The following is a 25,915-nucleotide window of genomic DNA, read 5'->3' on the forward strand; positions in this document are numbered from 1 at the left end:
GGCGCTGTTGACTGTGAAGTGCAGCGCGGACGCCATCTTGAGGAGATCCCGAACGCAGCGCTCGCTGGCGGTGATTGACAACAATCTCAGGCGCATCATGATGGGATTACTCACTGACAAGTGAAACAGCATCACATTAATTTTGGGTTGCATCAATTAAAAAGAAAGGAGAGGAGCAGCCCGGCGTAATTTCACAACTCCAGTTTTATTTGTTTTAATAAAGAGAGGCTGTAGCCTGATGGCCGGCTAGCTGCTCTCTGGACTCCGCCGCGGCCTGCTCGGGAGGAGGAAGGGTGGTGACGGCGCAAAATGCTCTACCGCTGACTCCCAACAAGACACTTATCCTTCCCAGAAACTCGCTGCGAGTTGGACGACGAGCACGATGCACTTATAGATTTTAAACGCTCTTAACTTTCCGATTTTTTTTGTTGTGTGTGGAGGCTCAGAGCGACAGTGAGCGCCGTCTTGCGTACCCTGAATCCCAGCCTGAGACATGTCATCCAACTGCACCAGCGCAGCGCCTATCAGCGCGAGCAAAACCAAGACGAAAAAGAAGCATTTTATAGGACAGAAAGTGAAATTATTCCGAGCAAGTGAGCCCATTCTCAGCGTTTTAATGTGGGGTGTCAACCATACGGTGAGTACGTGTTAAGTGTGTCGTTGTCGCTCGTGAGCGGTTTGTTTATGCTGCTGTTTTGATTTTGCTAGCATGCTAGCTCGTCAGCCAGCTACCCTCATCTGACAAGCCAGCTTTGATGCTTTCAGTCGGTCTTGTAATTTGTCTATTTCATGCATATTCGCCAAGTATTTAGTAGTTAGCTTGAACAGAAGTTGCATTGATTACTTTATACTGATCTGAGCTTGTAGCTAACTGCTCGCTTGACAACTAGCCGCAGCTTCCTGTTGCCTGAAGCGTGCGTTTTGCAGGGATTTAAAGCGTGTCTGTTAAACTCCCTGCAGCTGTTGTCAGAAAATGTGCATCTCCACGGCAGGTTGTGCATATTCACTGAAAGCAAAGCTTTAACAATCTGCCAACATAAATCATTGATGGTGAAGTGTTTGGAGCTAAGTCGTGAGTTGCGGCTGCTGTAGTGCAGGCATGGAGTGGGAGGGGTGTGACAGGCAGCCGGAGCAGCAGGTTACACTGATTTTCAGCCCCACAGCTGCAGACAGCAGCAGCAGCAGCCTGCCTATTGTTTGAATAAACCTGCGCTGCGCTTGTATTTGCAGCTCAAATGCTCAGTGCATGCATTCAGTCGCTGCAGTTTATCCCTTCGCATCAGTTCCCCTATAAATAGAGTAGAAAAAAATATATCACATTCACTTTTGGCTGAGGCTGCCTGTGGCTATGAAAAGCACAGTGAAGGGCAGATTGGACACCAATGATGGATGGAGTGGGTTTGCACCAGCAGTTTGATCTTGCCCTAATGTGCAATACTCTTAGTAAGTGTTTAGTCAGACACCCACTATTGCATAGTTGGATTGCTGATAGCAGCCTCTCAGGTGTGACAGAGAGCTGTGTCCAGGGCTGAAACTTTTTGATTTGCTCTGAATGGAGGGACCACCTGACTGCTATCTGCATTGTGAGTTCATTGCCAGTCAGCTGTAATTTGTTTTCAGGTCCCTTTTTATATTTCTGGTTCCCTTTTGTCCGTTACAGTGAAGTATGTTACAAACTCATCAGCACTCTTTTGATCAGACACTCTGAACGATATGGGACTTTTGAGACAGATAAAACCGCAATTATGGGGAAAAGTTCATAGATCACAGATAAAGCAGCTGATATATGATACTATGCAAAGGTATTAAGAAGGCTGCTTACTTGAACAAATATCTTTACTAAAGAATATTTAACATTATAATACTTTGTCAACTAATTTCATAGTTTAATTTGTGCATTATATCTATATATTAGAAAACATATACAGCAATACTGATATATCTTTGAAAGGCAAATATAGGCCTGATAATATTGGCTGACCCACATATCAGTCAGGTTTTAAAACTGACTCTCTTCCAAACATAAATTTAGAATTAGTAGTAACTCGAAGGTGGTTTACTGCCAATCATGCTGATAGTGAACATCCACAGCAAATTTGACACTGTGACAGTGTAAATGCATTCATGTGTCAAACCTCTGCAGATTTCTGCAAGACATAAGAACCATAAACACCAGCTAGACTGTTAAAATAAATGACACAGAGAATGAAATGCATACACCCAGGGAATTAAGGAGGCAGCTAATGATATGGTTATCACTGCAGTATTCAGTGGGTGAACTTTGGCAGTGGGTGTTTGGATGCAGCACACAGAGCCGGTGATTTGAGGTGTGGGTGGGAAGCCGATTCAAGACATCAAACAGACTCCTCATCAAAGTCCTCTTCTTCCAGTCAGGAGTTGGATGCATATTTAATAGCACCTGAGCTTCCATGCTGGAGGACTTCACTTCCACAACGTGTCGGGTGGTGTCGAGATGATGTACGACAACGGCTGATTAATGCTGATAATTTGCAGCTTTTTTGAAAAAGTCCTGTCAGCAAATAATTGCCAGGTATATTCAAGCTTAAACTTTAGAGTCTGTTCAGCATCATCAAAAGGCACCCTGACAATTAAGGACACAGTGTGTTTATATTGAAGCTCCCAATTAAAACATAGTAGCTATGTTTTCATACCTGTTCTCACTTTCTGATACATGTAATTTTACTGCACTCATCTTATGTTACAAGGCCTCCACAGGCACAAAAAAGTTACCTGACCTCACTTTCCTTTTTAAAAACATTGGTTGGAATCAGATGATCATTACAGTCAGGTTATCTGTGAATTAGTTAATTTGTGTGTGTCCTTACTCATTTATTATTAGAGCCCGACTGACACTGATTTAAGAGTGGAAGATTCCCTGATATGGTGGCTGGTACAGAACATGTTTGTACTAGGTGTTTCTAATACCCTGGCCCCCTCATGTATGTACATAGGGAGGACAAAACATTAGAGAAACATCACAATATGATGTAGCTCAGTTGAATACCACCTTTACCTATGGCCTCAGTAGTAAACATAATTTCTCTCAACAAAAGTCAACAAAAATTAAACTTCATGAAAGCACAATGCATGACCGAGCTGTTGTATTAAATTGCATTAGATTGTACAGGTGTACCTAATGAAGTGGAAAGTGAGTGTATATAGCGTTGCGGGGTAGCTGGACAGATGGAGGAAGAATGAGGAAGAGGCGATGTGCGTTGCTAGCTCAGCAGAGCCCAGATTCCTTGTCGCAAGCAACAGCTAACCCAAGGTTGAGGTGTCCCTGGAAAAAAAGACAAACAGGTTGGCTAACTGCTTTTCTCACTTAGCCCTCGCTTGCTCAACGGTGCGTCTTCTCCTCCCCAGAACGCCAAACTCCCGCTTAAAAGTAGCTTTATAACAATAACTCCCTCTTCCCTCCCCCAGAACTACACAGTTCAGCCAATTACCTTCTATGGTGGACACCTTACTCAATAAACAACTGCAAAACTACAGCAAACATAAACAGGAACTTATACATGTATATAATAAATAACCAGACACCACTGCCAGGAATGTGTACTTCCTCTTTTCTGCCTTTTTTTTGGTTAATCAGCCTTCTGCTCCGTTGTGCATGGTTCCTCAAATTCGGTTTAAATCCACTTTCTGCCTGCTGTAGAGTTGTAGTCATGTTTCCTCTTAATTTCCCCAGTATGACTGCCTGATGACCAAAAGTCTTTTCTGAAGTCCGTCAGTGTGGGTTGCTCTGGATGTAATCTCCAGCAGATAGGATCAGACTCAGGGGACTTGTTAACAGCAGCAGCAAGAAAAGCTCTTGTCCCACAGTCAATGATTGGCGCTGGTAAAACTGGGAGAGAGATATTGCAGAATGTGTGGGTTACATGAAACTGTCAACACATAATGTTTCCACACATTGAGGTTGTTGTGCTTTGGTGTTCGCAGATGTACGCTATAGATTAGCGTGTGCAGTATTTTATCCTGATGATATGATGTTTAAGCACTACTTGATTTGTCTGACTGGAGCTGCACAACAGTGGAGTACTTTGCGTAGGAGTCTGTTAAAGCTAACTGTTCCCATATGGAAATCACAAAAGTCAATATTGCAGCTTTGGTTTCATATTGTCCTGAATAAATATGCAGTCTGTTGTGTGTATATGTCATCTGTTCTCAGCTCTCTTCAAGCTTTGTCTGATCCCTCTCTCTTTCTCTCACTTATCTCCTTCAGGTGAACGAGTTAAGTAACGTGCCTGTACCAGTAATGCTGATGCCAGATGACTTTAAAGCCTACAGTAAGATCAAAGTGGACAACCACCTATTTAACAAGTAGGTATATCACAGCACTGTCAGCACAATCTGTTCAGGGCACAGTCTGTAATCTGTGTGTAAAGAAATGGGTCAACCAACCACCGGAGTTTAAAACACCTGCTGTCAGTGTCACTCTGAATTGACTGAATTTTTGTCAAGTAAAAAAATTGTAGATGTGGATGTATTTGTTATTTAAGTAGTCAGAACTCACACATTATGCCTGATATTCATTGCACTTATTAAATCCCATTTTCTCTATGCTATACTCGGAGTGAGTGAAAGCCTCCATAAAGTGACAATTGAGATTTTACTGCAGGGCAGGGCTGGGTATTTGTGTTGTAAGTCCAGCGTTTTCCACCTGCATTCTGGCAAACAGTAGACTACATCACCTCCTGGATCAATAAAAAAAAAAGTGAAAAAGTTCTGTTGGAGAACTTGCATACTTGCAGATTCAACTCTCAATTGCATTATTGGCTTTGCAGGATCCATGCAATAGCAGAAATAAATCCAACAATCAGCAAGCATTTTGCATACACGGTTCTTCCTCATTTTTAGTAACAAGAGTTCCTGTGTGTTGGCTGACTTTGTGTCTCTTTCTTTCCAGAGAAAACCTGCCTAGTCGCTTTAAGTTCAAAGAGTACTGTCCCATGGTGTTCAGAAACCTGAGGGAGAGGTTCTGCATCGATGACCAGGACTACCAGGTGAGGAGTCACATCAAGGTGGAAGGCATAAACACACTTTGATGAATGAATAGAAACATTTTTGACCCTTCGCTAAGTCCCACCCCCCTTAGTTACTGTTGCTATGCCTGTCAAGCTTTCACACCGGCATGTAAATAGTATGGCGTTTTCTACTATAACAGTGAGAGATGTTCCAACGGAAATATCAGAGAGAAGTCAACAGAAAGGACGATATGCAGGTGAAAGCTACATCCAGAATATAATTTCTCCACGTCTTGACAATTCATGTTTAAGATAATCATATACAGGAACAACAATGTTCTCGCACAGCAGGGTAAGTCAATATACTGTTTTATTTTAAGCCAGTGTTTAGTTCTGACTCCCTTTAACTTTCATTATCTAATGTGTTTTAGCCCATTGCTTGCAAAACTAAATTATCCAATTTTTTCATTAATATTTAACCATCTTTGTTTGCTAGCATGCTAACCTAGTCAAGTTAGTTAGCGTCTTACCTTGGGGCAAACAAAGGAGTTTTTGTTGATCTTCGATTGATTAAGCAGCGAGTGAGATCTTCCACAATTTTTAATCCATGTCCAACATCTCTCCTCTTGAGGTTTTGGCTTCAGAAAAGTGAAAAATATGACATCCAACTCTAAACTTTGAGGATATCTGCTGTCGGACTTGCAGATTACATGTCCACAACGTTTCAGCATTTCTCCTTGTTCTGAAAGCTTGACAGGCCCCTGGCGCCTAGTTACAGTTGATAACGTAGGATGGGACAGTGGCCATTCAAGGGAGGGGCCTAGCAAAGGGTAAATTTTCTACTTTCAAATGAGAATGCATCTTGATTTCTTTTTGGCAGAACTCTCTGACGAGGAGCGCTCCACTCAACAGCGACTCCCAGGGCCGCTTCGGCAACCGCTTCCTGTCCAGCTACGACCACCGCTTTGTAATCAAAACCGTGTCCAGTGAGGACATTGCTGAGATGCACAACATCCTAAAGAAATATCACCAGGTAGACCCTTTATGTAGCTCCAAACAGGACACACAGAGACAGACAGAGCTGGCCGAGCTATTTTTAACTCGGTACTCTAAATGTTGGGTATCATTATTTGTGCTATCATACTGTATTCAAATTAAAATTCATGCATTTTTAAACCTGAGTTGTATTTTTACATATCCTGGGGTCTAGATCACTTATAAGCAAATAGTGTGGCAAATGCTTCTCTAGATCCTTTTAGCCTGGAGCAGGGAAATTAACTATAATGGCTGCTACGTAATCCCTGTAGGCAAATGCACCAGATCAAAGCACGTCCAACAAAAGTGCTCGTTTTTTGTCCACTGATAGATTCAGGTCTTTTACCTAACTGACTATCTCTACAGAGAAAAACCTTTTTATTAAGGTAAGAGCCCTTTTAAACCACAAACAGCAGTTATTGTTTAACTTTAGTGTTTTTAATAGTTAATTAAGATCAGCTCAATATTTTTGTAACACACAATAACATTAAAAAACAGCAATCAAGGCAGAAGAAGACCAAAAACACCTGTGTTATGTAAAGTCAAATGATTTTTTCAAATTTGTCAATCGAGTCTGGTGGCCTGGAAGAGAGGGATGTAAAGGTTATTTCTTGTATGAAAAATAATAATTCCCTGTAAAATAAAGGTATTTCTCTGTAGGTATCTTTTCCATAACGTTGTTACACTTTTAAGATAGCAATCAGTGCCTGTCGGTGGTAAACACAGCACTTTTAGTGGATGTGTTTTGATTGGGTGCATTTGCCCACCAAGGACAAGGTTGCAGCTGTTAGAGCCCATTTTGTGGCTTCCAGCTGAAGCAATTTACAGGAGCAATTCCCAAACTTTTTGTACCCATTAGTTATATAGACCCCACAATATGTAACACTAAAAACATCAATTGTCAACTTCCATTGATTATATTGATCAAGTATTAAAGAGAATGTCAGTAGGCTTGTAAATACTGCAGCACTTTAGAAATGATTCGAGTGTGGAGCAGTGTCGTGTCCAGTATTAATCAGTTTTCATACTGTATATTTGATTCCTCACTCCCACACTTCCTATTACACTCTCTGCTCTCCTCCCTTGATTGCCTCCAGTTTATAGTGGAGTGTCATGGCAACACGCTGCTCCCTCAGTTCCTGGGCATGTACCGGCTAACGGTGGACGGGGTCGAGACGTACATGGTGGTGACCCGGAATGTATTCAGCCATCGCCTCACCGTACACCGCAAATATGACCTGAAGGTAGGATATGGCCTTTAGTTATCTAACGGCTTTAACCACTCCTCAACTGAACACTGTCAAAGATTTATTTATTTATTTGAAACAATATATATGATGAAAAAGGACTCCCCCTACAAGGGAACAGGCAAAAATAGCTTTTACAGTTTGGTTATTTCTTGGATTTTTTCAGGACTATTTGCCTTGACAGTAGTTAAAACAGTTTAAAAACAATGTTCTTAGCTGTGCCAGTTTTTTTTTTTTTTTACAATGAACCAGATGTAATTCTAAACAAGAGCAATATTAAATTTAAAGGGAAATCCACCAATTTTAAACACCAAGGTCTGTTTACAATTATTTGGGAGTACCTCTGCACATGTGAGAAAAGTGGTATAAAACCTAAAGTTGCTCCTGAGGGACATGTGTGAAGTCTAGTTATTACTTCAAGTTATGTAATAAGCCAGTTCATCATCTCTGCTTGAGGCTAGTCCAATGATGTATTATTTACTGGATACCAGACCCAAAGATGGCCCTTATTCAGTCCACTTAAAATAGTTTTATACATGCTTACAAAAAAACCTATCTTACTCCAGGTTTATTTCCTGCATATGTTGTGGACCAATAACTTTGTGCAGTTGTGTTTTTCCTGCTGGCTCTGGCTGCGAATAAAGGCTGAGTTTATAAACTTATTATGATGATTATTATAATGACGTCATGGATATTAAATTGCTTTTCTATGCTTTTGGAAATTTTACAATAATAAAACTTTCATGAATCAAAAATGTTTTATAAAAAAAGAGGTATTATTGACCTTGTTTGCAGTTGGAGGAGTTTCAAATACGTCTCTTTTACAATGGTGGTCTAGGGGTTAAAACATTTTTGTGCCACAGGGGAATTATTTCCTGCAATACTGAAAGTGGCCACCAGATAAAATGAGAGTGTAATGTAGACAAAAAGAGTTGTAATGCCATATCCATATCTTAATGATAAATCAAAAAATGACAAAACATCTAAAAAAAAAAATACCCCCAAAAAACAGAAATGATTAACAACACACTGGCTGTCGGCACCTGTGTCCGATCGCACTTAAAGCTGTTGGCACTTACTGACTTTGTTCCCTCCTGTCTTGATCGTTACTTGTGTTGTTTTAACTCCTAGATGTACGTCCCTTTGGACAAAAGTGTCTGCTAAATGAAATTGTAACATTGTAAATCTATGAACCAGCAGGGCTGCATGAACAGCTACCAGCATAACAAACCCAGATCTCTGAATGAACTATCGGTGGTTGGTCGGTGGCAGTTAAAAACAGTGTGTGGGGGGAAAAGGCAAAATATATTTGGGCTTCTGCATAATGAGGATAAACTGTAAGTTGAATGCTGAAGGAGATGTTATTTGTGTGATTTTAAGTATTTTTTTCTAGTGTTGACTTTACATTTTTGTGCTTGTTTGACCCTCAGGGTAAATGTAGAGTTTATATGCATTGTTTTTACACCAGTGCATCAGGAGCTCCTGCTTTGTGTTTCACTTCAGTGGGCTCCAAGTTAACTTCCTCCATTGTTGTTAATTTGATGATAAAAAACACATTATTTAAATCATAAAGTCGTATTATTTTTGTGCATATACTACCTAAATATCCTTAAAGTAGCATAAGATAAACATGGAGTAAATAGTGATTTAATTTCTAGCATGGCTAAAATCAATCGGCTTTAAATCATCTGTTGAGTTTTAAGATTTTTCCTCTTAGAGGGAAGAAATGAGCGTGTCAGTGAATTTAAATGGATTCATAGTCTTTTCTAGGTTTGTGCTGAATATTTTCATACCAGTAGTTTTTGAACATGGTGCACTGACTGCTTTTTTACTCTCTCCTAAAAAAAATGATTCATAGCACAAGCCTCATCTCTTGCCAAGTATTCTCATGAGAAAACAACCGTACCTATCCAATATTGACAGTTTAAAAGACACTGTCTGAGAAACAGTGGGTAATAAGCTAACAATGCCTTTGATGTATCTGAAGCTGCTTCCACTTGATTCTATTTTTAATCTTCTTTTCTCTCATTTTTAGGGTTCTACGGTCTCAAGGGAAGCCAGCGACAAGGAGAAGGTGCGTCTTTATTTCTGTACAGTGATGGCTGCTGACATGATGGGACAAAAATAAATGCCCTTAGCTCACCTCAGAGGCAAACTTGTCAAATTACAGCCGAATTAAGTAGTTATAAGTAAGCTGATCTATTCCTGTGGTACCTATTGCACTGGCAACATGTTATTAGTGTGTAATGTACTTTTGCTTAAGCGGTTGGATTGAGACTTGCTTTTATCTATACATTTTGATGATTTGGATTTTTGAATCGTATGATTAGTGATATCTCCATCTTGCCTCTATTAATGCAGCTATATCCTGGTTATTATATAAATAAACAAACATCAAAGCTTTAGTTTGATACCAAAATACTTTCCCTCTCTTCAGGCTAAAGAACTTCCAACTTTTAAAGACAACGACTTCCTGAATGAAGGCCAGAAGCTGCAGATAGGAGATGACAACAAGAAGTACTTCTTGGAGAAGCTAAAACGGGATGTAGAGGTAAAGAAACACACGCAGGTGTTCATCATGTCTGCTGTTGTGTTGATCAGCTTCAAACAGCAGTGTTTCTCTGATTTAAATCACAGGGTTATGTGATGGGGCTTCGGAGATCAGGATCCAGACAATAAAATAATAATTATAACTTGTCGCTGATGTTCTCTTTTTGCTTCTGTTGGTCATATAGAGTAATCAGAATTCATTTCAGTCTGTTTCGTATCCAGCGAAAAGCTCCTCACAGGAGCTTTAAGGCAGTTTAAGTGGAAATTTGGGCACTAAGGCTACGTCCACACTAGATAAGATAAGATAAACTTTATGGAATCTGAAGTAGGAAAAATTCACTTTCTACAGCAGCTCAAGAGTCAGACTAGAGGAAAAAAAGTATGAACATGAAAATACAAATTTTAAAACGACCTTGTAAAATAAAAACGATCTTTTAACGATATTTTAGAACAGTTTGAGTCAAAAAGTAGCTTGCCTCCTGCTCATGTAGGCAATAGTAGCATTACAAAATGCAGAATTTAGCTGCAAAACCACCAGAGAAACACATCAAGAGCAGATGTAATCATCCCGTAAAGTTGTTTAAAAGAAGTTTAGGCAACATGTTGCAGATTTAAACATGAAGCTAACACAAAGCAGCTTGTATAATCTTTTGAACACTGTTTCAGGCCACCAGGTCAAATTTGGCCAACAATACCTCTACTACTGTAAGCTGGGATTTTGATGCGCACAAACATCCTATTATTGAGCTGCTAAACGCATTACTATGTTCATCAGCTTGTCACTAACTGTAAGCTAAGTCCGGAAGCTAATTTCAAGCTTCACATTTCACTCTGTAATACCTGTGGAGTAGCTTAGCATCATTCACAGTTTAAAAAATGTTTTCTCTCACTGGTGCACTGTACAGGCCCTCATACAGCCTTTGCCTGAAACAACTCAGTCGTCTCTGTCCCTTTAAGAAACCCTGCCCCTACAAGCCCGCTGTCTTCTGATTGGCCAGCTCTCCGAAGTCTGCTGAGGCTGCACTTTGAGACGTCACAAACTGCAGCGTGTAGAAAAAACTGTGTGAAACCTGGTGTTCACAGAAGCCCACAGACTGAGCTGAGAAGCCTGGGGATTACTCCAACATACTTTTACCTACAGATTTGAAACTTTCCCAACGTTTAGTCTGGACATCCAACATTGTAGCATTATATATATGTCTTAAAATGTGAAACAGCATAATACACCCTCTTTAAATACTATACAGGGGCAAAATTAGGCAACACTTTTCTCTGGGTTTATATCAGAGTATGGTCTGAAACTGCTGTGTTTGTAAAGCGTCCTTGGATAACTTGTTATGATTTGCCGCTGTATATTTAGAAAATGATTGATTATTTATTGATGGTTTCTTCAAGAAGATCAAGGCCTTTCCCTTTATACATAGCATTTTGATACATTGCAAGTATATCTTGTTCATTTATAGTGTTACAGTGAATGGAAAGAACATATATATATATATACTGTACATATATATATATTTTTTTTATAATTACAAAAGGGAATGATTGTAATTTTGCCTAGATCAACCAGACAATCGGGTCTCGCATTGAGTGCTTTTTGTGTGTTTTCTGTGTGTCAGTTCCTGGCCACCCTAAAGATCATGGACTACAGTCTCCTGGTGGGCATCCATGATGTAGACCGGGCTGAGCAGGAGGAGATGGACGTGGAAGGCACAGGAGAGGAGGAGGAGTACGAGAATGACGGGATGGGCGGAGGCGTACTCACTGGCTCCTTTGGCACGCCTCCCGACAGCCCCGGAAACCCTCTCAACTGTGGAGGATTCTTCGGCCCCGGGGAGTTCGACCCCTCTGTGGACGTTTACGCAATCAAGAGCCACGACAGTGAGGGTTGTCTATTACATCCATCTAACTTACTAACTTAGCTTAAGTAGTGGTAGCTTATTACATAACTACGCATCTGTCAAACTAGGAGACAATAAGAAGCTTAACAAATACATTGCATCATCTTTATTATTTCCAGACATGCAGAGTAAATCCGAACTACCTTTATCAGCCAGGTTAAGAGTGCTCAAAAAGAGGAGTGGAACATACAAGGAGTGGTCAAAGCTGCAGTCGTCATACAATAATAATAGAAATGTGTGTCACACAGGGCCACACCAAAGAAGCTTTTGTCATTCATTTTCAGGTGATAGTTAACCCGTGTGATGTGTTGTTCTTGTGCTAGGTGCTGTGAAGAAGGAGGTATACTTCATGGCTATCATCGACATCCTCACGCACTATGACGCTAAGAAAAAAGCTGCACATGCTGCCAAAACTGTGAAACACGGGGTGAGTGTCAAGACTGCATCAGGATCAGTCAATCTGTTGCTACACAGACAAAGGGAAGATGGAGTAGTCCCAAAATGATCAATAGACATTATTAAACATGAATGCAAAATTTATCTCCGTGTAATCTGACGTTGGGATATGAATCACGATTCAGGGGATATGATTGAATGTGTTGTGATTTATTGCCCCCCCTTATGACTCCTGTGCTCTTTGTTTTAAGCAAGCAGTATGTGCTTACTGCTTCCTGTCCAAGTTTACTTGTTACATTGGAGGGAAAGATTTAAATGACTGAAGACCGTTCACAACACTGCCATCTAGTGGGGAGGGGGTGTAAACACAACACTACACTGCACAACTGTCATGACACCTTTGTATTTGATCATGGTTACAGTATTACAAAACAAAATATTACATAAAACAGTGTATCAATGTGTTCTTACATTTATATACATATGGTAAAATACATATTTATGAGGAAAAAAGAATACTGTAATTAAATTCTAAATTAAACTCAATTCAAGGTTCTGAAATATCCTTTTTTTTAAATAGACTTTTGTTGTTGTTTATTGTCTCCTAAAATTATTAATTACAATGTTCTCATTTTTTCCCCCTGAAATAATCGGCTTAGTTATTTCAGGTCTTTCAGTAGTTTGTTCGGGGAATAGGGAGAAACTCTGAGGATCCAGTAATGTGTTACATTATTTAACTATCAACTGGTTAATTTATATATTTTTCACTGTTCGTATCATTCAAAGATTCAAGGATCGTGGGCCTTTACTACGAAGCGACTTCAACATACCCAGGGTATCTTTTCGTTATCTGGCTTCTGCCTAAGAAAAGCAATCACGCTAAGCGGTCACACCATGCTGGTTATCAACTCTATAAGTCAATCCAGGGTTTCCACCAGTGCATTCACATGAAAGGGGCGGGGATTGCAGTGTATGACCAATCACACATAGGCTTTAATATTAGAGAGATATGAAGATGTTAATTCAGACTAAAAGGAAGGACAAATAGCAAAACAACACTGACTGTGAAAATGTGGAACTTAAATGTATAATAAGTAGGATTTTTTCCTTGCATTTTGTCAACAACACATTCAAACTGGGCCCCTCCTCCTGGGCTCTTCGTCACCAGAAGCTCACTCTCACTCTTTCCTGTGAGAACAAGCCCACCCCGCCGAGCTAACACCGACAGCTAGCTTGTCCTACCCGGTTTGAGGCACCTACCTGTCCAACAGAACGAAGGCCAACTCTGCATCACTCTTTCGCCATGTTTGCCGGTCTGAATGCAGCCCAGATACTAATTTGAACCACTCCCACGCTCATCTTTACGCTGTGATTGGCTCAGGGAACCACAACAGCGCCCCTCCTGAAAACGTCCCGTGCAAAACAAAACAACAGAATAGATGCAGAGGGAAGGGTCTCACAAGGGTCTGCACATACACTCACCAACACGCATGTATAGAGGCCCATAAGTGATGATTTATATTATATTATATTTGTAAAAGTCTATATTTTATTTTTCTAAGGAAAATCCTACTTAACAGTAGCAGCATAAACACAGATAGCAACGATCATTTTGGAGCTCCATAGAAGATGACAGTAGTCCTAAAACTGTCAGTGTTTCAGGTCATTTTATTCAATGTAACAAATCGTATTGCAATCAAAAGTTTAGATTTTCTGATATTGCCTGTGTTTTCCTCCATCTTTTTAATTGCCCTTTTTGTTTGTTTGTTTGTTTGTTTCTCAGGCGGGGGCCGAGATCTCGACGGTGAACCCGGAGCAGTACTCCAAACGATTCTACGAGTTCATGTCCAACATCTTATCATAGACTCATCTCCCACTCCCCAGTCCAGCCTTTCACTTCCTGTCATAGACCTATCAAACGCCACGCACTTATTTCTCTTCTCCCTCACCTCAATGTAGGTCCAACCCCCCTTGCCTCTCCATTTCTTTAAAAAATTACAAAAAAAAAAAAAACTACCAATGTCCTCCCAGTGCCAGCATCAACCTGGCAGGAGGGATGCACCGAGCCTGTTACACTTTACCACACAAACCTCCCTGGTTCCCTCATCCACTGCAAGGAAAACTCGTGAAACCCCGCATTGAATTTGGAACAACATCCCCGATAATCTCCCTGTTCTTTTAAATTTTTCTGCCTCCCGATCCGCCTCAGCCACCTTGTTACTCCTCACGCCAGCACGGAAACTGTCTCACTAATGCCTTGAACGAGTGTGTCAGCTTCAGCAGTTACCAGTTTGTTAGTAGAGTCTCTTCGGTTTCTGTTTATGTCGTTGTTGTTACTATGATTTCTATTAGACACAAACACACACACACACAAACACACAGATGTAAACAAACACAGATGCTGAATGGTCAGATTGCATGACAAACTCTTTGACAGTCGCCATCAGACTTCTCTCTCAGTAACAACAGAAAAATACAAAGTACTGCTGACAATTTGGACAACAGGGGATAACACATTAATATATAATGGTGTATTAAGTAAATGAATGCAATATCAAAAATGCATGGCTGATGTGTACATGAGACTCCACCAGTAAGTTGAAACATCAAACCACTGAACTTAGCATCTGAGTGTTATGACTAAAATGACAAAAAAGAGAAAAAAAACTTGGTGTTTGAATGTTACGTTGCCATATTGTTTTTGAATATTTTTGGAATTTTAACCATGAGCTTGGTGGAGGTTGGTCTAAGAAAAAAAAATTCACATAAAAAGGGGAATTCTGCAGCAAATACTTGTTTTATTACCATAAGGATCATTTTTATATCTTGTTTACATTAATGTAGCAATTTTGTGTTTGTATACAGTATTGTTTTGTTACCAACAGACATTAGAAAAAAAGGTTACTTGAAAATGATTCATTGCATATTAAAGGGAGTTTTATCTTGTTTTTGTTGTTTGGCTTTGCTTATTTATCTTGGGTCACATGATAACATAAAAGCTATCTCAGTGACGGTGCAGAAAATGCTAGTAAATTGACCTTTAGATGGGTGTTTTTTTGGTAACACTGCATAAAGCATCAGATTAAACAGTAAGATGTCAAAATACAGAATTATATGGCTAGTTCAGCAGGGAAAAATAAAGTGGTGCACAAGTTTTAGTTTATTTCAAGAGTTTGAATCAGCACAGGCTAAAACATACAAACTTTAAGTAATGCTGTAAATTCCTCCATAATGCAGCTTTTAGCCTATTTTTAAGATTTTTTTTCTTACACCTTCCTTTTAACATCGTCCTTATTTTGCAACCCGTAGTTTGTAAAGGACACTGTGAATATTGTTTAAATGGTATAATTCCTGAGCTGAGTGGTGACGTCATCAGGGTTACTTTTTCAGTTTCAAACAGCTGATATAGGCATATCATAAATATATCTGTATTAGCAAATATGATTTGTGGCATTTGCCCATATTTAAACTTAACTGGTGTCATAGCATAGTTTGTCCAAGACGATGCGCTCTGATTTTATAGTTTACAATCCCCGAAACTGTCTGCAGTCTCATGTAGCTGAGCTGCACAGCTGAGCAGACAGTGGACCTCACTAGAACTGGTTTACAATGTATAATAATGTTTTCCATTTTTTAATAAAGTTATTTGTTGAAAAAAGAAGCCTTTAAAATCAATGCACAATCAACAAAGAAAAGCTATTTTCATTCCAGCTCAAAAATATAACACTATTGGTAAACCTTTTTTTCTCAAAGGTCTCATTGGTTGGGCTTTTCTGTCAATGACAAGACATTTCTTTGTAAAATTGAAGTGCCATTTTAGATATTGTAGTTTCTTTAAACTGGCATTAGAAGTTTTATGTGGCTGAAACATATTCCTAGATAGACATTTTCTTTTTTCCCCCAGAAAGTATCAAGATAAAAAGCAATATATTCTTAGGTTTTGGTTTAAATTACCATCCTGACTCAGGATGTAGAAGGATTGCATGATTTATTCTTTTGAAAATAAATATGGTCAATGTTTAAAACGTTTTTTATTTTTTAAAAAAGGTATGTCCTTTGTCCTGCGCCACTTGCAGCGCGAGTTTCCAATATCTCGCTGCTTCTACCCACTCTAAAAAGGAAAAACACAGTCCAGGGTTTTATATCATGTATAAAGAAAGTTTGAATTTTTTCCAGGATGGCCAGCCATGCAGGGGTTACCTTCCTTTAATTAGAATTTTTAGGTGGCAAGTATTTCATCTTGCTTTAACGCAGAACCTACAGAAATAATCAACATGCAACAGATCGTAGTGCAGTAAAAAGGTAGTACAAGCCCCTCAAACAAAGGTATCAATCAAGATTATTGTTTCAACTTGTGTTTATTTATTGAACAGTATCAATAAGAAAAAAAAGAGGACAGTACAAGCATCGTTTATTATTTTATACAAAACATTTGTGTTGGTGAAGTGCGGGGAGAAACAGAAGCTCTAATCCATCCTGGCCTTCAGGGTTCTTGTGGTGATCTTGTCTTTCTCACTGCCAGAGAAAATAAGAGAGAAGGTTGTCAATTACTGCAAACACCAGGTTAAGGTACTCTGTGCATACTATACTTTTTTATCACCGTACTTACATGACATGTACAACCACTCCCATACCAGACACTGCATCTCTATCAACTGCATTCAGCATCGCTTGGGAGATGGTCTCGAACAGGTCCTCTGGTTCCTGCAAGATCAAACATATATCTCACATAAACAGTCGAGCATTTTTAACCTGTGGCTTTAAAGACTGGAACCTAAATATACCTCACATACTGCACGAGTTACAATGGCTACAAATGGTTGTTTTCATCTCAAGTTAAAAACTATGTTAAAATCTCTCCCCCAAGATTCCTAAACATTTTTTATTTCCTTATTATACCTTACTAGACTCAAGTTTCCAGACTTCTCTGTAGATATTAAAAGCTCCAGTGAGGAGTTTTTTGCTGGTTATGAAATAGACTGAAAATAATTCTGATGACATCAGCGACAAGATTGATTATTTCTATTTAGTTATTCTTTAGCACTGAAACTGCTGGCGGGGGAAGGTGTCAGACGAAGCGATTAACTGCATGCTGCCTTTGTTTACATTTTCCTGGGCAAATATATGTAAATAAAGTTAGTGATACATATGACTGTTAAAAAATAGCAGGATGAGATTTTTGTTAAAAACCACTACTAAATCATGTACAGGACAAAATCAGCAAAGGGATAAGAGGTACGGCTTTGTCACAGGGGGCGCCAAAATCAACACACACACATTTTTTCTTCCAGAATCATACCATATTTTTTTCATACATGATAGGAATCTTTCCCACATACAATATTTATAATTAGTTTGAATTTTCTAAATCCACAAGCACATAAAAAAACAATTAAACAAACTTGTTTAAATTTGAAACTTCACATTACACTCACCATGTCTGGCTCCCACAAAGATTCACACATGCCGTACATCTGCTCTGAGCAGGTCCCGCTCACAACAAAGTCTTCTGTCACCATGGGGCAGCCAATCAAATCCAAGGAGCAGATGAATGGCTCTAAGGTTTTGGGATCTAGTCCTGCGATCACAGGCTCGATGTAGTATGGCCCAAACCTAATGAGATGATCACATATTAACCACCACATCATTTACAGATTATGCAATTATCTATGGCTACATTATTTTGTCTTTCTGCAGCTTGTTTAACATGGGTGCTGTCTACATCAGTGCACTCACCTCCTTTCATACAGCAGGTTGGACACCATGCTCATGAAAGTCTTTGGCTTGATCTGACGACCCTCCTTCAGCTCATACAGGTTCAGTCTGAATTTAAGTCTCTGAGCTCTACATACAAGGAAAAGACATCCAGTTACCAAAAAAGCACACACGTTACTATTTGAAATTAAACAATTACCTAGCTTAGATGAACAGCATTACTTAACCACAGTATCCTGTGATAGTTTGCAGCAACAATAAATAGTAGTAATTAAGTAAACAGCACATTATTGTACAGGAATAAGTGACATTGATTCCAGGCTCTCTCTAAATTTGTGTTTGTCGGTACCTACAACTAACATCTGAAGCTTCAAAAAAAACAAATCATCATGCCCTGTTGGTGAAAGAACTGCGTTGTCACTACCAGAGTGACAAATATGGGGGCTAAACACACTCACACTGTCTGAACATCAGTTGCCAGTCCAGCAAGGCCGATGAACAGCCTCTCTCCCATGGGGAAAATCTTCTGGAAATCTGTGGTGACCATCTGAGCTTGAATGCCAAATCTCCGGTCTGCTGCTATCGCCACACAATTCTTCCCACGCATGGCCATGACGGCCCCTCCGTTATAGGACATAATAGACTGGATGAAGAAGGTGAGTGCAGGTAAGTCAATCAGAAGTGAACATTTTAATTTCTTACTCAATTGACAGAATTCATTAGCAGCCGTCCTGGTGAATGAATAAAGCAACTAAAGAAAGCTATTTCGGCTTTATAAGAGATAATGATATGTATTTCCCATTTTTATTGATATCAGTTGGTTGATATAATGGGCAGAGTTATCAATGATAAAAAAAATATTTGCAAGTTAAAGCATTTCAATGAAGCATACAGATTAATAACAATAAAATCAATAAAAGGCAGAAATAAGAACCGGAACCACAGCATATGGAAAAATGAAAGAATTCAGTAAATATGTTTAATATCAGCACAACAAAGTATGTAGTGTTTCTAAATACATTCTGACAAATATCTGAATGGGGGGAAAAGTCAGTATATTAGTTAGCTACCTTTACCTTCACCAAATGTTATTTTGCTTTTCTACAAACATCAACTAATGCTGGTGAACAAAGCTTTTTTTGAGTATGTGATTTATATTATTGATGTATTCCCTAAGATGACATGTGAGTTGTAAGTGTTCTACTGAATTAAGGTCCCAAAGTTAGACAAATGGTGAAAAAAAGAACATGCAATTGTTAACAGACTAAGGATTCTTGTATGCAAAATGTGAAGATGCCTTGCCTTAAGTATATTAATACTTTATTTTTAATTATGTATAGATTTATAATACTATATTTTCTGCTATGTATTTATTTATTTATTTAGTAAAAGGCCTTGATCTTTTCCTTTTTTGTTATTCAAGTTGTTGGAGGAATGCAAAATCTGTTTCCTACGATAGATTGTCCTGTAAAATTGTTATTAAAGTTTTGGGGGAAAAAAAAACCTTCACCAAATGCTAGCCATAAGACGTTGCGGCTAATCAAGCTGATAATTGGTGATCAAACGTTGGCTGGTAATGACACAAACTAAGCTACAATAGTTTAAGTGTACCTCAGTTACAAAGACTAAAATGTATTGAGAGGTGAATTCCGAAAAACACTGTAATCTCACGAATTGTACAGTATACTTGAAAGGTTTCAACGGTAGCTAATGTGCAGCTAGGTATGCTAAAGATTTAGCTGATCGCCTATTATCGGCTACTATTTTAATTTATTGTTACGCTTCCGTATCCGAGGCTTTATTTAAAGCATAGAGTTATCTAAAGACCGATTTCAATTACATTGAATTCAAACGTTATAAGAGAATATTAACTAACATTAGTGAGCAAGCTAGATGCTGTATATCTATAAGCTACCAGCATTAGCTTGGCCAAGCTTTGAAACTTTTAGCCCTAAGAACTCATATGAAACCATTTTACCAAACAAGCTATTCCCATATGATCAAATGTATGCTGTTCTTACCATGTTGGCGCTTTTGTGGTATATTCCCAACTGCTAAAATTTGCAATCTTTACTCCTTTGCTATTTAGAATGACTGCTCGTTTCACAGAGTGACTACACGATTTAGAAACACAAAGATCAGACTACCATGGTTTATCCTACGTCATCGCTTTCGCAAAAGCAATTGGCCAGATTAAGTGCACTTGCCGCAATGTGCTGCTGTCATTGGACGATATAGGCAGAGGCGTACGGTGCGTGCATAGTTTGTTTGAGGTGCGTTAAAGTGAAATTAAAACCCAGAAGTTTTTTCTTCCAAATTTTGCAGGTGAATTGAAAAATAGCTTGTCATTAAAGTCCTGGTTTGAGGGCGACCATCACCGGTATAGCAACACAACCAACCATTATTTTAGTGGTGAGTGAGAGAATAATAGATGGAAATAATTGAAAAAAAAGTTAAAACAAGACCTGGCATGTGGTCCAATTGTTTGTGAAACTACACTGTAACTCCACAACTTAAACAATGCACTGCAATGCATGCAATTCTGACTAATAAATAAAATGTCAATTGACAATTAAATTACTACAATAGCATCACAACATAAATCTACTTCTGAGGATTTTAAACACTGTAAATTTAATTTCCAAAACACATCTTAATTAAAACAACTCTTGGTGATAAATTAAGGGAGCTCTGTAAATATATTTTTATCACAGAAAACAAAGAGGCAATCATTTTGTGTCAGCTGAACTGTTCCATTGATGATGGAGATGTTAATGTGAATATTTTTGCAAGGTTTAGGCTCAAGGGGGTGTTTTATATATTGCAGAGTCTGACAAAGAATCCCCAGTGAAGACAAATAATGGAGGTCTGGAAATATGTTTTTAATTCCATTAGCTACTCACTGGATTATACAAAGTCACAACCACAACAATACAGTATCTTACAAAAAAACCTTTGAGGTAAAAAAAAAACAGGTCCTATTGTACTGTAAAAACAAAAACAGTATACTGTGAAAATTTGTGAATCATACTGACACAAAAAGGGTTAACTTGAAGACATCAGCCATGACAGGCACTTTGTCTGAAATATAAAATATGATAACATTGTGGAAACTGCTTTTCAAAATAAAAGCCATGGGTAGGAATAGAGCCAAGCATACTCCCAACATACCATCAATCCTCAATGCATAGGAAGTTTTGTCGAGCCTTTACAGTCAGTTCATTATTAGACTATCTGTACAATACATTTTCTGTGTCTTCATCTCTTCATGAAGTTGTCCAGGGACGCTGGTGTCCTCTGAATGGAGTGGATGTTCCTCTTCACTCTGTCCTCTAAGGAAGAGCTGGCAGCACTCTCCAGCTTCATGTTACTGCAAAAGAGAGAGGTCAGTGTTACTGGAGTGTTACCAAACATTAACTGTGAAAGATGATTAAAAATCAACAGCCTTCAGGAGGACAAAAAGTAGGCATGTGTCCACATATGTCTCTCTCTCTTTCTCTCGTCACTGTCTTGAAAACTTACTGAATGAAGCCAGCATGACGGTCCTGCTTGGCATTTTGTTCCCGCTGCTTTTCCTGCTCGTCTTGCCTCTTGTATCTCCTCACATTATTCTCCCTGTCCTCCTCCCTCTGCTTGGCCTGGTCCATCATCTCCCGCCTCTTGTGCTCCAGCTCCTCTGCAGAGAGCTTCCTACATCAGACAGAAAAAATAAAAATTAGTAGAGTCAGTGTGGGTGGCAATTTAATCAGTGCTCTGAAAAATATATGTATACTAAAAATATGTTCTTATTTTATGTAAAGTTGTGAAAAAGTTGGGGGTTTTTTGCATTGAGGGCAAGTTTTCATTATTCTGCATCTTTAATAGCATATTTTTGATATTGAGCATCTATGATCAAAAAAGCAGCGAAAAGAATGTAAGCAGTAATTCAGCAAAACATGTAAAAAGAAAGAGAAGAGGATATACCATGGTAGCAACAGAAAGACAGTGTTTAAGGCTGAATACTGGAGGGAGACTCCAACATTGCAATCTACTGAGGAAAGATTGACTTCAGTAATTAGACAAACAAGTTAAAAGATGAATCACATAATTCTATAATCAAGCAACAAAAAGAAATTAATTTTTGAGCACTGTTAACTCTTACTTTGACACGTGATGCTTCTGTCTTTGGTTCCGCTCTCTCTGCGGGCTGGAAGCCCTGGGCTCGACCCTCCTGTCTCCTCTGTGCGAGTAGGAGTGATTTTCCCTACTGTTGTTCCTGTGAGGCGATCGGGAGCGGCTCCTCTCTCGGCGCCCTGAGTGATTGGAGGTAGCTGAGGACTGGTGATGTCTGCCAGCAGGGAGCTGAGAGGAAAGACCAAACTGTTAGGACTTATAGGTTTTCAGGTCCAGTGAGGGATGCACAGTTGTATGAGTGAGAAGAAAAAAAAATATTATGCTCGGCTGCTTTCTTACCTGAAGGCCATAGCCTGGAATATGATGAGAACGCGATTTGGTGTCTGCAATAGATTCATCTCGTGAATGTGACCTAAAAAAAAGATAATTTACAAATTTTACTTAACTGAACATGCTCTGTGTGCCAAAACAGCAGTAATAATGTGAATACCTTAAAAGAAAACTTTATATTTTTGTATTATTTATCATGTGCTTTGTTGTTCCAGCTGTAATAAACCACATATATACAATATTTTCCAATTATGTCTTAATCTCCTTTCATACCTGTGTTTTTTCTCTTCTTCTTCCTCTGAGCTTGAACTTGAATTCCTTCTCTTATGCTTCTTCTCTTTTCTCCTCTCTTTGTCGCCTTTTTTCACCTTTTTGTCCTTCTTCCTCTTCTTTTTCTTGTCTTTCTTGTCAAGATTCTGTCGCAGCTGGAATAGATCGAAACAGTTGATGGTAAAACATCCATAAATAAAATTGCAGTCTCCCCCTCTTGACACAACATAGCTGTCTTGCGTCCATAAAGTTAAAGAATGATCTCAGAATAAAGCCAATAAAAATACATGTAAATATCAGAAGAGAGTGAGTTGGTTATTAACAGCAAAATAATCAAATCATCCAAACATCCAAAACATTTAAACAGTAATTTTACCATTTCTTTAATTTTCTTCATCTTCACAGGGTTAGTCAGGACTTCTCTCTTCTTCTCTTCCTCACGTTTTCTTCAGAAAACAAAGAAAACCCAAATTAAACCGTGCAACTTTTACAATATTTTCAAATCACTAGAGCAAAGGGAACTTGCTGACCTGATTTCAAACAGGGGGTCTTCCCTGATCTTAGCAGCCAGGTCGAGGTTTGAGGCAGGTGTGGCAGGGTTAAAGATGGACCCTGGCAGGAGGCCAGTCTCTGCTGATGGACCACTCTCGGGCTCCTCATATTGGTCAGTGATCTGCTTGTCAACAGGACGGCCCAGGAGATACTCATCTCTGGACACCTGGCCTGCAGGGCCCTGGTACATCCAGTCCAGGCGATCATCTTTCTTTCTGAAATCATAAAAAGTTACACAACATGACTTTTTAAACAGAACAACTTTCCTGTAATATCATAACATAATAACTTACTTGATGGCACCGGTTTCCTCAGCATATTTTGTCATTTCTTCTCGGGTTCGTTCTTCTTTTAGTTCCTTCTGAAGCTCCTCGATCTTCTTGCGCTCAGCCTCATATTTCTGTTCAGCTTTCCAAACACGCTCAATGTTTTTCATAGTCTGGGGATGCCAGCTCTTTTTCAAGTTCTGGCAGAAGACAAGATTGAATAGATTTAGCAGCTGTACCTTCGAAATCTTTTATGTACTAGCTTTGGTGTACAAATTTAACCTCAAAAGAGATGACAATATATATACTGCCTTGTCGGCCTTATTCGTAATCATTAAAAGCATGATGTTCTTTTTTTTAAGCAAAATATTTCAATTGGAATGCCAACTTTATTAGCTGACTCTCAAATGTAATGCTCAGTCAATTGACGCTGAGCTAACGACAGCTAGTTACTAGTCATAAGCTAACAGCTATTAAATACAAAAATAATATAGAACCCAAGTTAAAGTACAAATAGCTGAACTTAACTTTGGCTCATAAAAATGTCCAGCGAGTATTAACTGATGTTCTAACAGCTGTATAGTCGCCATTACTCTACAGAACATTTTAAAACACCAATATTCTGAACGGAGGTTGGTGTTCATAGTATCGTAACATCCGAACAAGCACCTGTTGTGCATTAAATAGCTCATACGTACAAGATCGCCTCCCCCCATCTTGACAAATCGTTGTTTCTGTCCAACAAAAAATGGAAATACACAAATATGTCCTTTAAACTATAAAGGGTGAAACAACAATAGTTCACCGTTAGCTAGAAAATGGAGCCACCGAGGCTTGTGTGTGATGTGCTAGTGTATTTCCTGTTTGGTATAATTCTCTTTCCGGTTCCAGCTCGTGATGCATTCATGCACATTCTTGAAGTCGTAGTAAACAGTGAATAAAATTTACTTGTCGAAGAGTTGAAAGTGGTTTTGGTTAAAGTTAGTACAATTGAGCAAGGTTTCAATGTTTTGTCAATTGTTGTTGATGATTCGTATTACATAATTAAACACATCGTGTTTACAATGCGATTGTTGAAATAGATTATTTCTACATGGGCCAGGCAGCACCGAGAGCAGCATCCTGACCCTGAATGCAACAGTCTTCCTTACCTTTTGGCTTTTCACCCCTAAAACGAATAAAACAAATGACCATATTACATAATATAATGTCTACCATCTATATCGAAGTTATTTATAAATAATAATAATAATAATGATAATAATAATAAAGTAAAGTAGAAATAGAAGTAGAAGTAGTTTTCTTTATTGCAGTTTCAGTTGAAGAGTCGTAAAGGCCTGAAGGTTTCCAACAATTAAAAAAAAGAACCCAATACTTCAAATTAAAAAAACACCTTCAAGGAAAAATAATTAACCTACTGCAATATGTAAATTATCTTTAATTGCCTTGTGACCCATCAGATTTATGCAACACCTTATGAAGTCACATGCCACAGGGTTGCAACAAGAAGTTTAGCAGCTACTCTATGTACATAAAAAAAGCCTAATCATAACTGCAAATTTAAGAATCTCATGTGGTATTATTATCTCAGGTTATTATCTTGCATGCATTAACAAGCTCTAAAAATATCCAGCTAACTTCTCCTTCTTCTGCTAATAGGCTGCTATTAATACTGCTGTTGATAATTGTATTCATAATTATTTAATTATTTTGTCTGTTGTATTTGAAGTGAGTGAAAATTAAATAAACACAATTAGAAATGAATGGTAAACATGGACACAGAATATAGTTTTTTATTGAATAAAGGACAACAATAGATTAAATACAAATTATTACACTATGATACTTAACTTATTAAAAGTTTTAGAACTTATTTTATTACAGTCAACTAAACATTAACTACGGCAACCAATTTTTCAAAAATGACTTGTTCTACTGACCAACAATCTATAATAACATCAACAAACAAAAAAAATTTAAAAATCAATAAACAATAAGTGTAAGCAATATCTTCCCTTTCATATCTTCTATACATAAATACAGCAATCGTGAGCCTCCATTAAAGCAAGCTCCCTACTATATAGATATCTCAGCCTAATGCCTGTGATGGTTTACATACATCCTAATAGTCTTTTAAACTGTAAAGCCTCTCACACTGCCTGCTACAGAGCTATTGATCACATAATATTGATAATGAAAGTCAACTATTTCACACTAGTAATCTAAACAATTGTGTTGCTCAACTACATTTTATTCAACTACAACACTAACTTCCTCTGCATGCTAATTCAGAGCCAAATGGTTGTCGTGTTTCAAAAAAATGTTTTGTTTAATGATTTGTCCGTGCGCAATGAAAAACTGTAGACACACTAACAATTGTAATTAAATGTGTTGATAAGCCCTTCACACATTCTTTGTGAATGATTGGGACGACTGCTTGATCCAACTTGCAAATAGTAATGGCTGGTGCTTTTTGGAAGAATCAGTTAAAGGTATAAGATAACTGTAACCTCAACCTTTTGAGGCATGAGTTTATGGTACGCTGTTTGAACATT

At 38.5% G+C, this 25,915-nt stretch overlaps 3 protein-coding genes across 3 annotated transcripts; 1 reads left to right on the top strand and 2 right to left on the bottom strand.

Annotated features, from left to right (window-relative positions):
- Positions 1 to 61: 61 nt before the first annotated feature.
- LOC138604870 (phosphatidylinositol 5-phosphate 4-kinase type-2 beta) lies at positions 62 to 15,062 on the top strand. The gene is made up of 10 exons (XM_069676899.1): positions 62 to 637; positions 4,244 to 4,341; positions 4,928 to 5,024; positions 5,866 to 6,018; positions 7,118 to 7,264; positions 9,303 to 9,341; positions 9,705 to 9,818; positions 11,437 to 11,698; positions 12,042 to 12,145; positions 13,898 to 15,062. The coding sequence occupies exons 1-10, from the start codon at positions 494 to 496 to the stop codon at positions 13,976 to 13,978; spliced, it is 1,239 nt and encodes a 412-aa protein (XP_069533000.1). The 5' UTR covers positions 62 to 493; the 3' UTR covers positions 13,979 to 15,062.
- Positions 15,063 to 16,453: 1,391 nt separating this feature from the next.
- psmb3 (proteasome 20S subunit beta 3) lies at positions 16,454 to 19,960 on the bottom strand. The gene is made up of 6 exons (XM_069676890.1): positions 19,851 to 19,960; positions 18,288 to 18,472; positions 17,851 to 17,958; positions 17,550 to 17,727; positions 16,724 to 16,818; positions 16,454 to 16,629 (listed from the first exon to the last, which is right to left on the bottom strand). The coding sequence occupies exons 1-6, from the start codon at positions 19,851 to 19,853 to the stop codon at positions 16,581 to 16,583; spliced, it is 618 nt and encodes a 205-aa protein (XP_069532991.1). The 5' UTR covers positions 19,854 to 19,960; the 3' UTR covers positions 16,454 to 16,580.
- Positions 19,961 to 20,690: 730 nt separating this feature from the next.
- cwc25 (CWC25 spliceosome associated protein homolog) lies at positions 20,691 to 24,195 on the bottom strand. The gene is made up of 9 exons (XM_069676910.1): positions 24,059 to 24,195; positions 23,388 to 23,560; positions 23,073 to 23,309; positions 22,919 to 22,988; positions 22,546 to 22,697; positions 22,282 to 22,354; positions 21,971 to 22,170; positions 21,352 to 21,519; positions 20,691 to 21,199 (listed from the first exon to the last, which is right to left on the bottom strand). Exons 1-9 carry the CDS (start codon positions 24,074 to 24,076, stop codon positions 21,088 to 21,090), a joined length of 1,203 nt encoding a protein of 400 aa, XP_069533011.1. The 5' UTR covers positions 24,077 to 24,195; the 3' UTR covers positions 20,691 to 21,087.
- Between the last annotated feature and the right edge of the window lie 1,720 nt (positions 24,196 to 25,915).

This window comes from Semicossyphus pulcher, unplaced genomic scaffold (genome assembly GCF_022749685.1).
Source record: "Semicossyphus pulcher isolate SPU_LCO1_2020_fin unplaced genomic scaffold, fSemPul1.0.p SCAF_27, whole genome shotgun sequence".
NCBI lineage: Eukaryota > Metazoa > Chordata > Actinopteri > Labriformes > Labridae > Semicossyphus > Semicossyphus pulcher.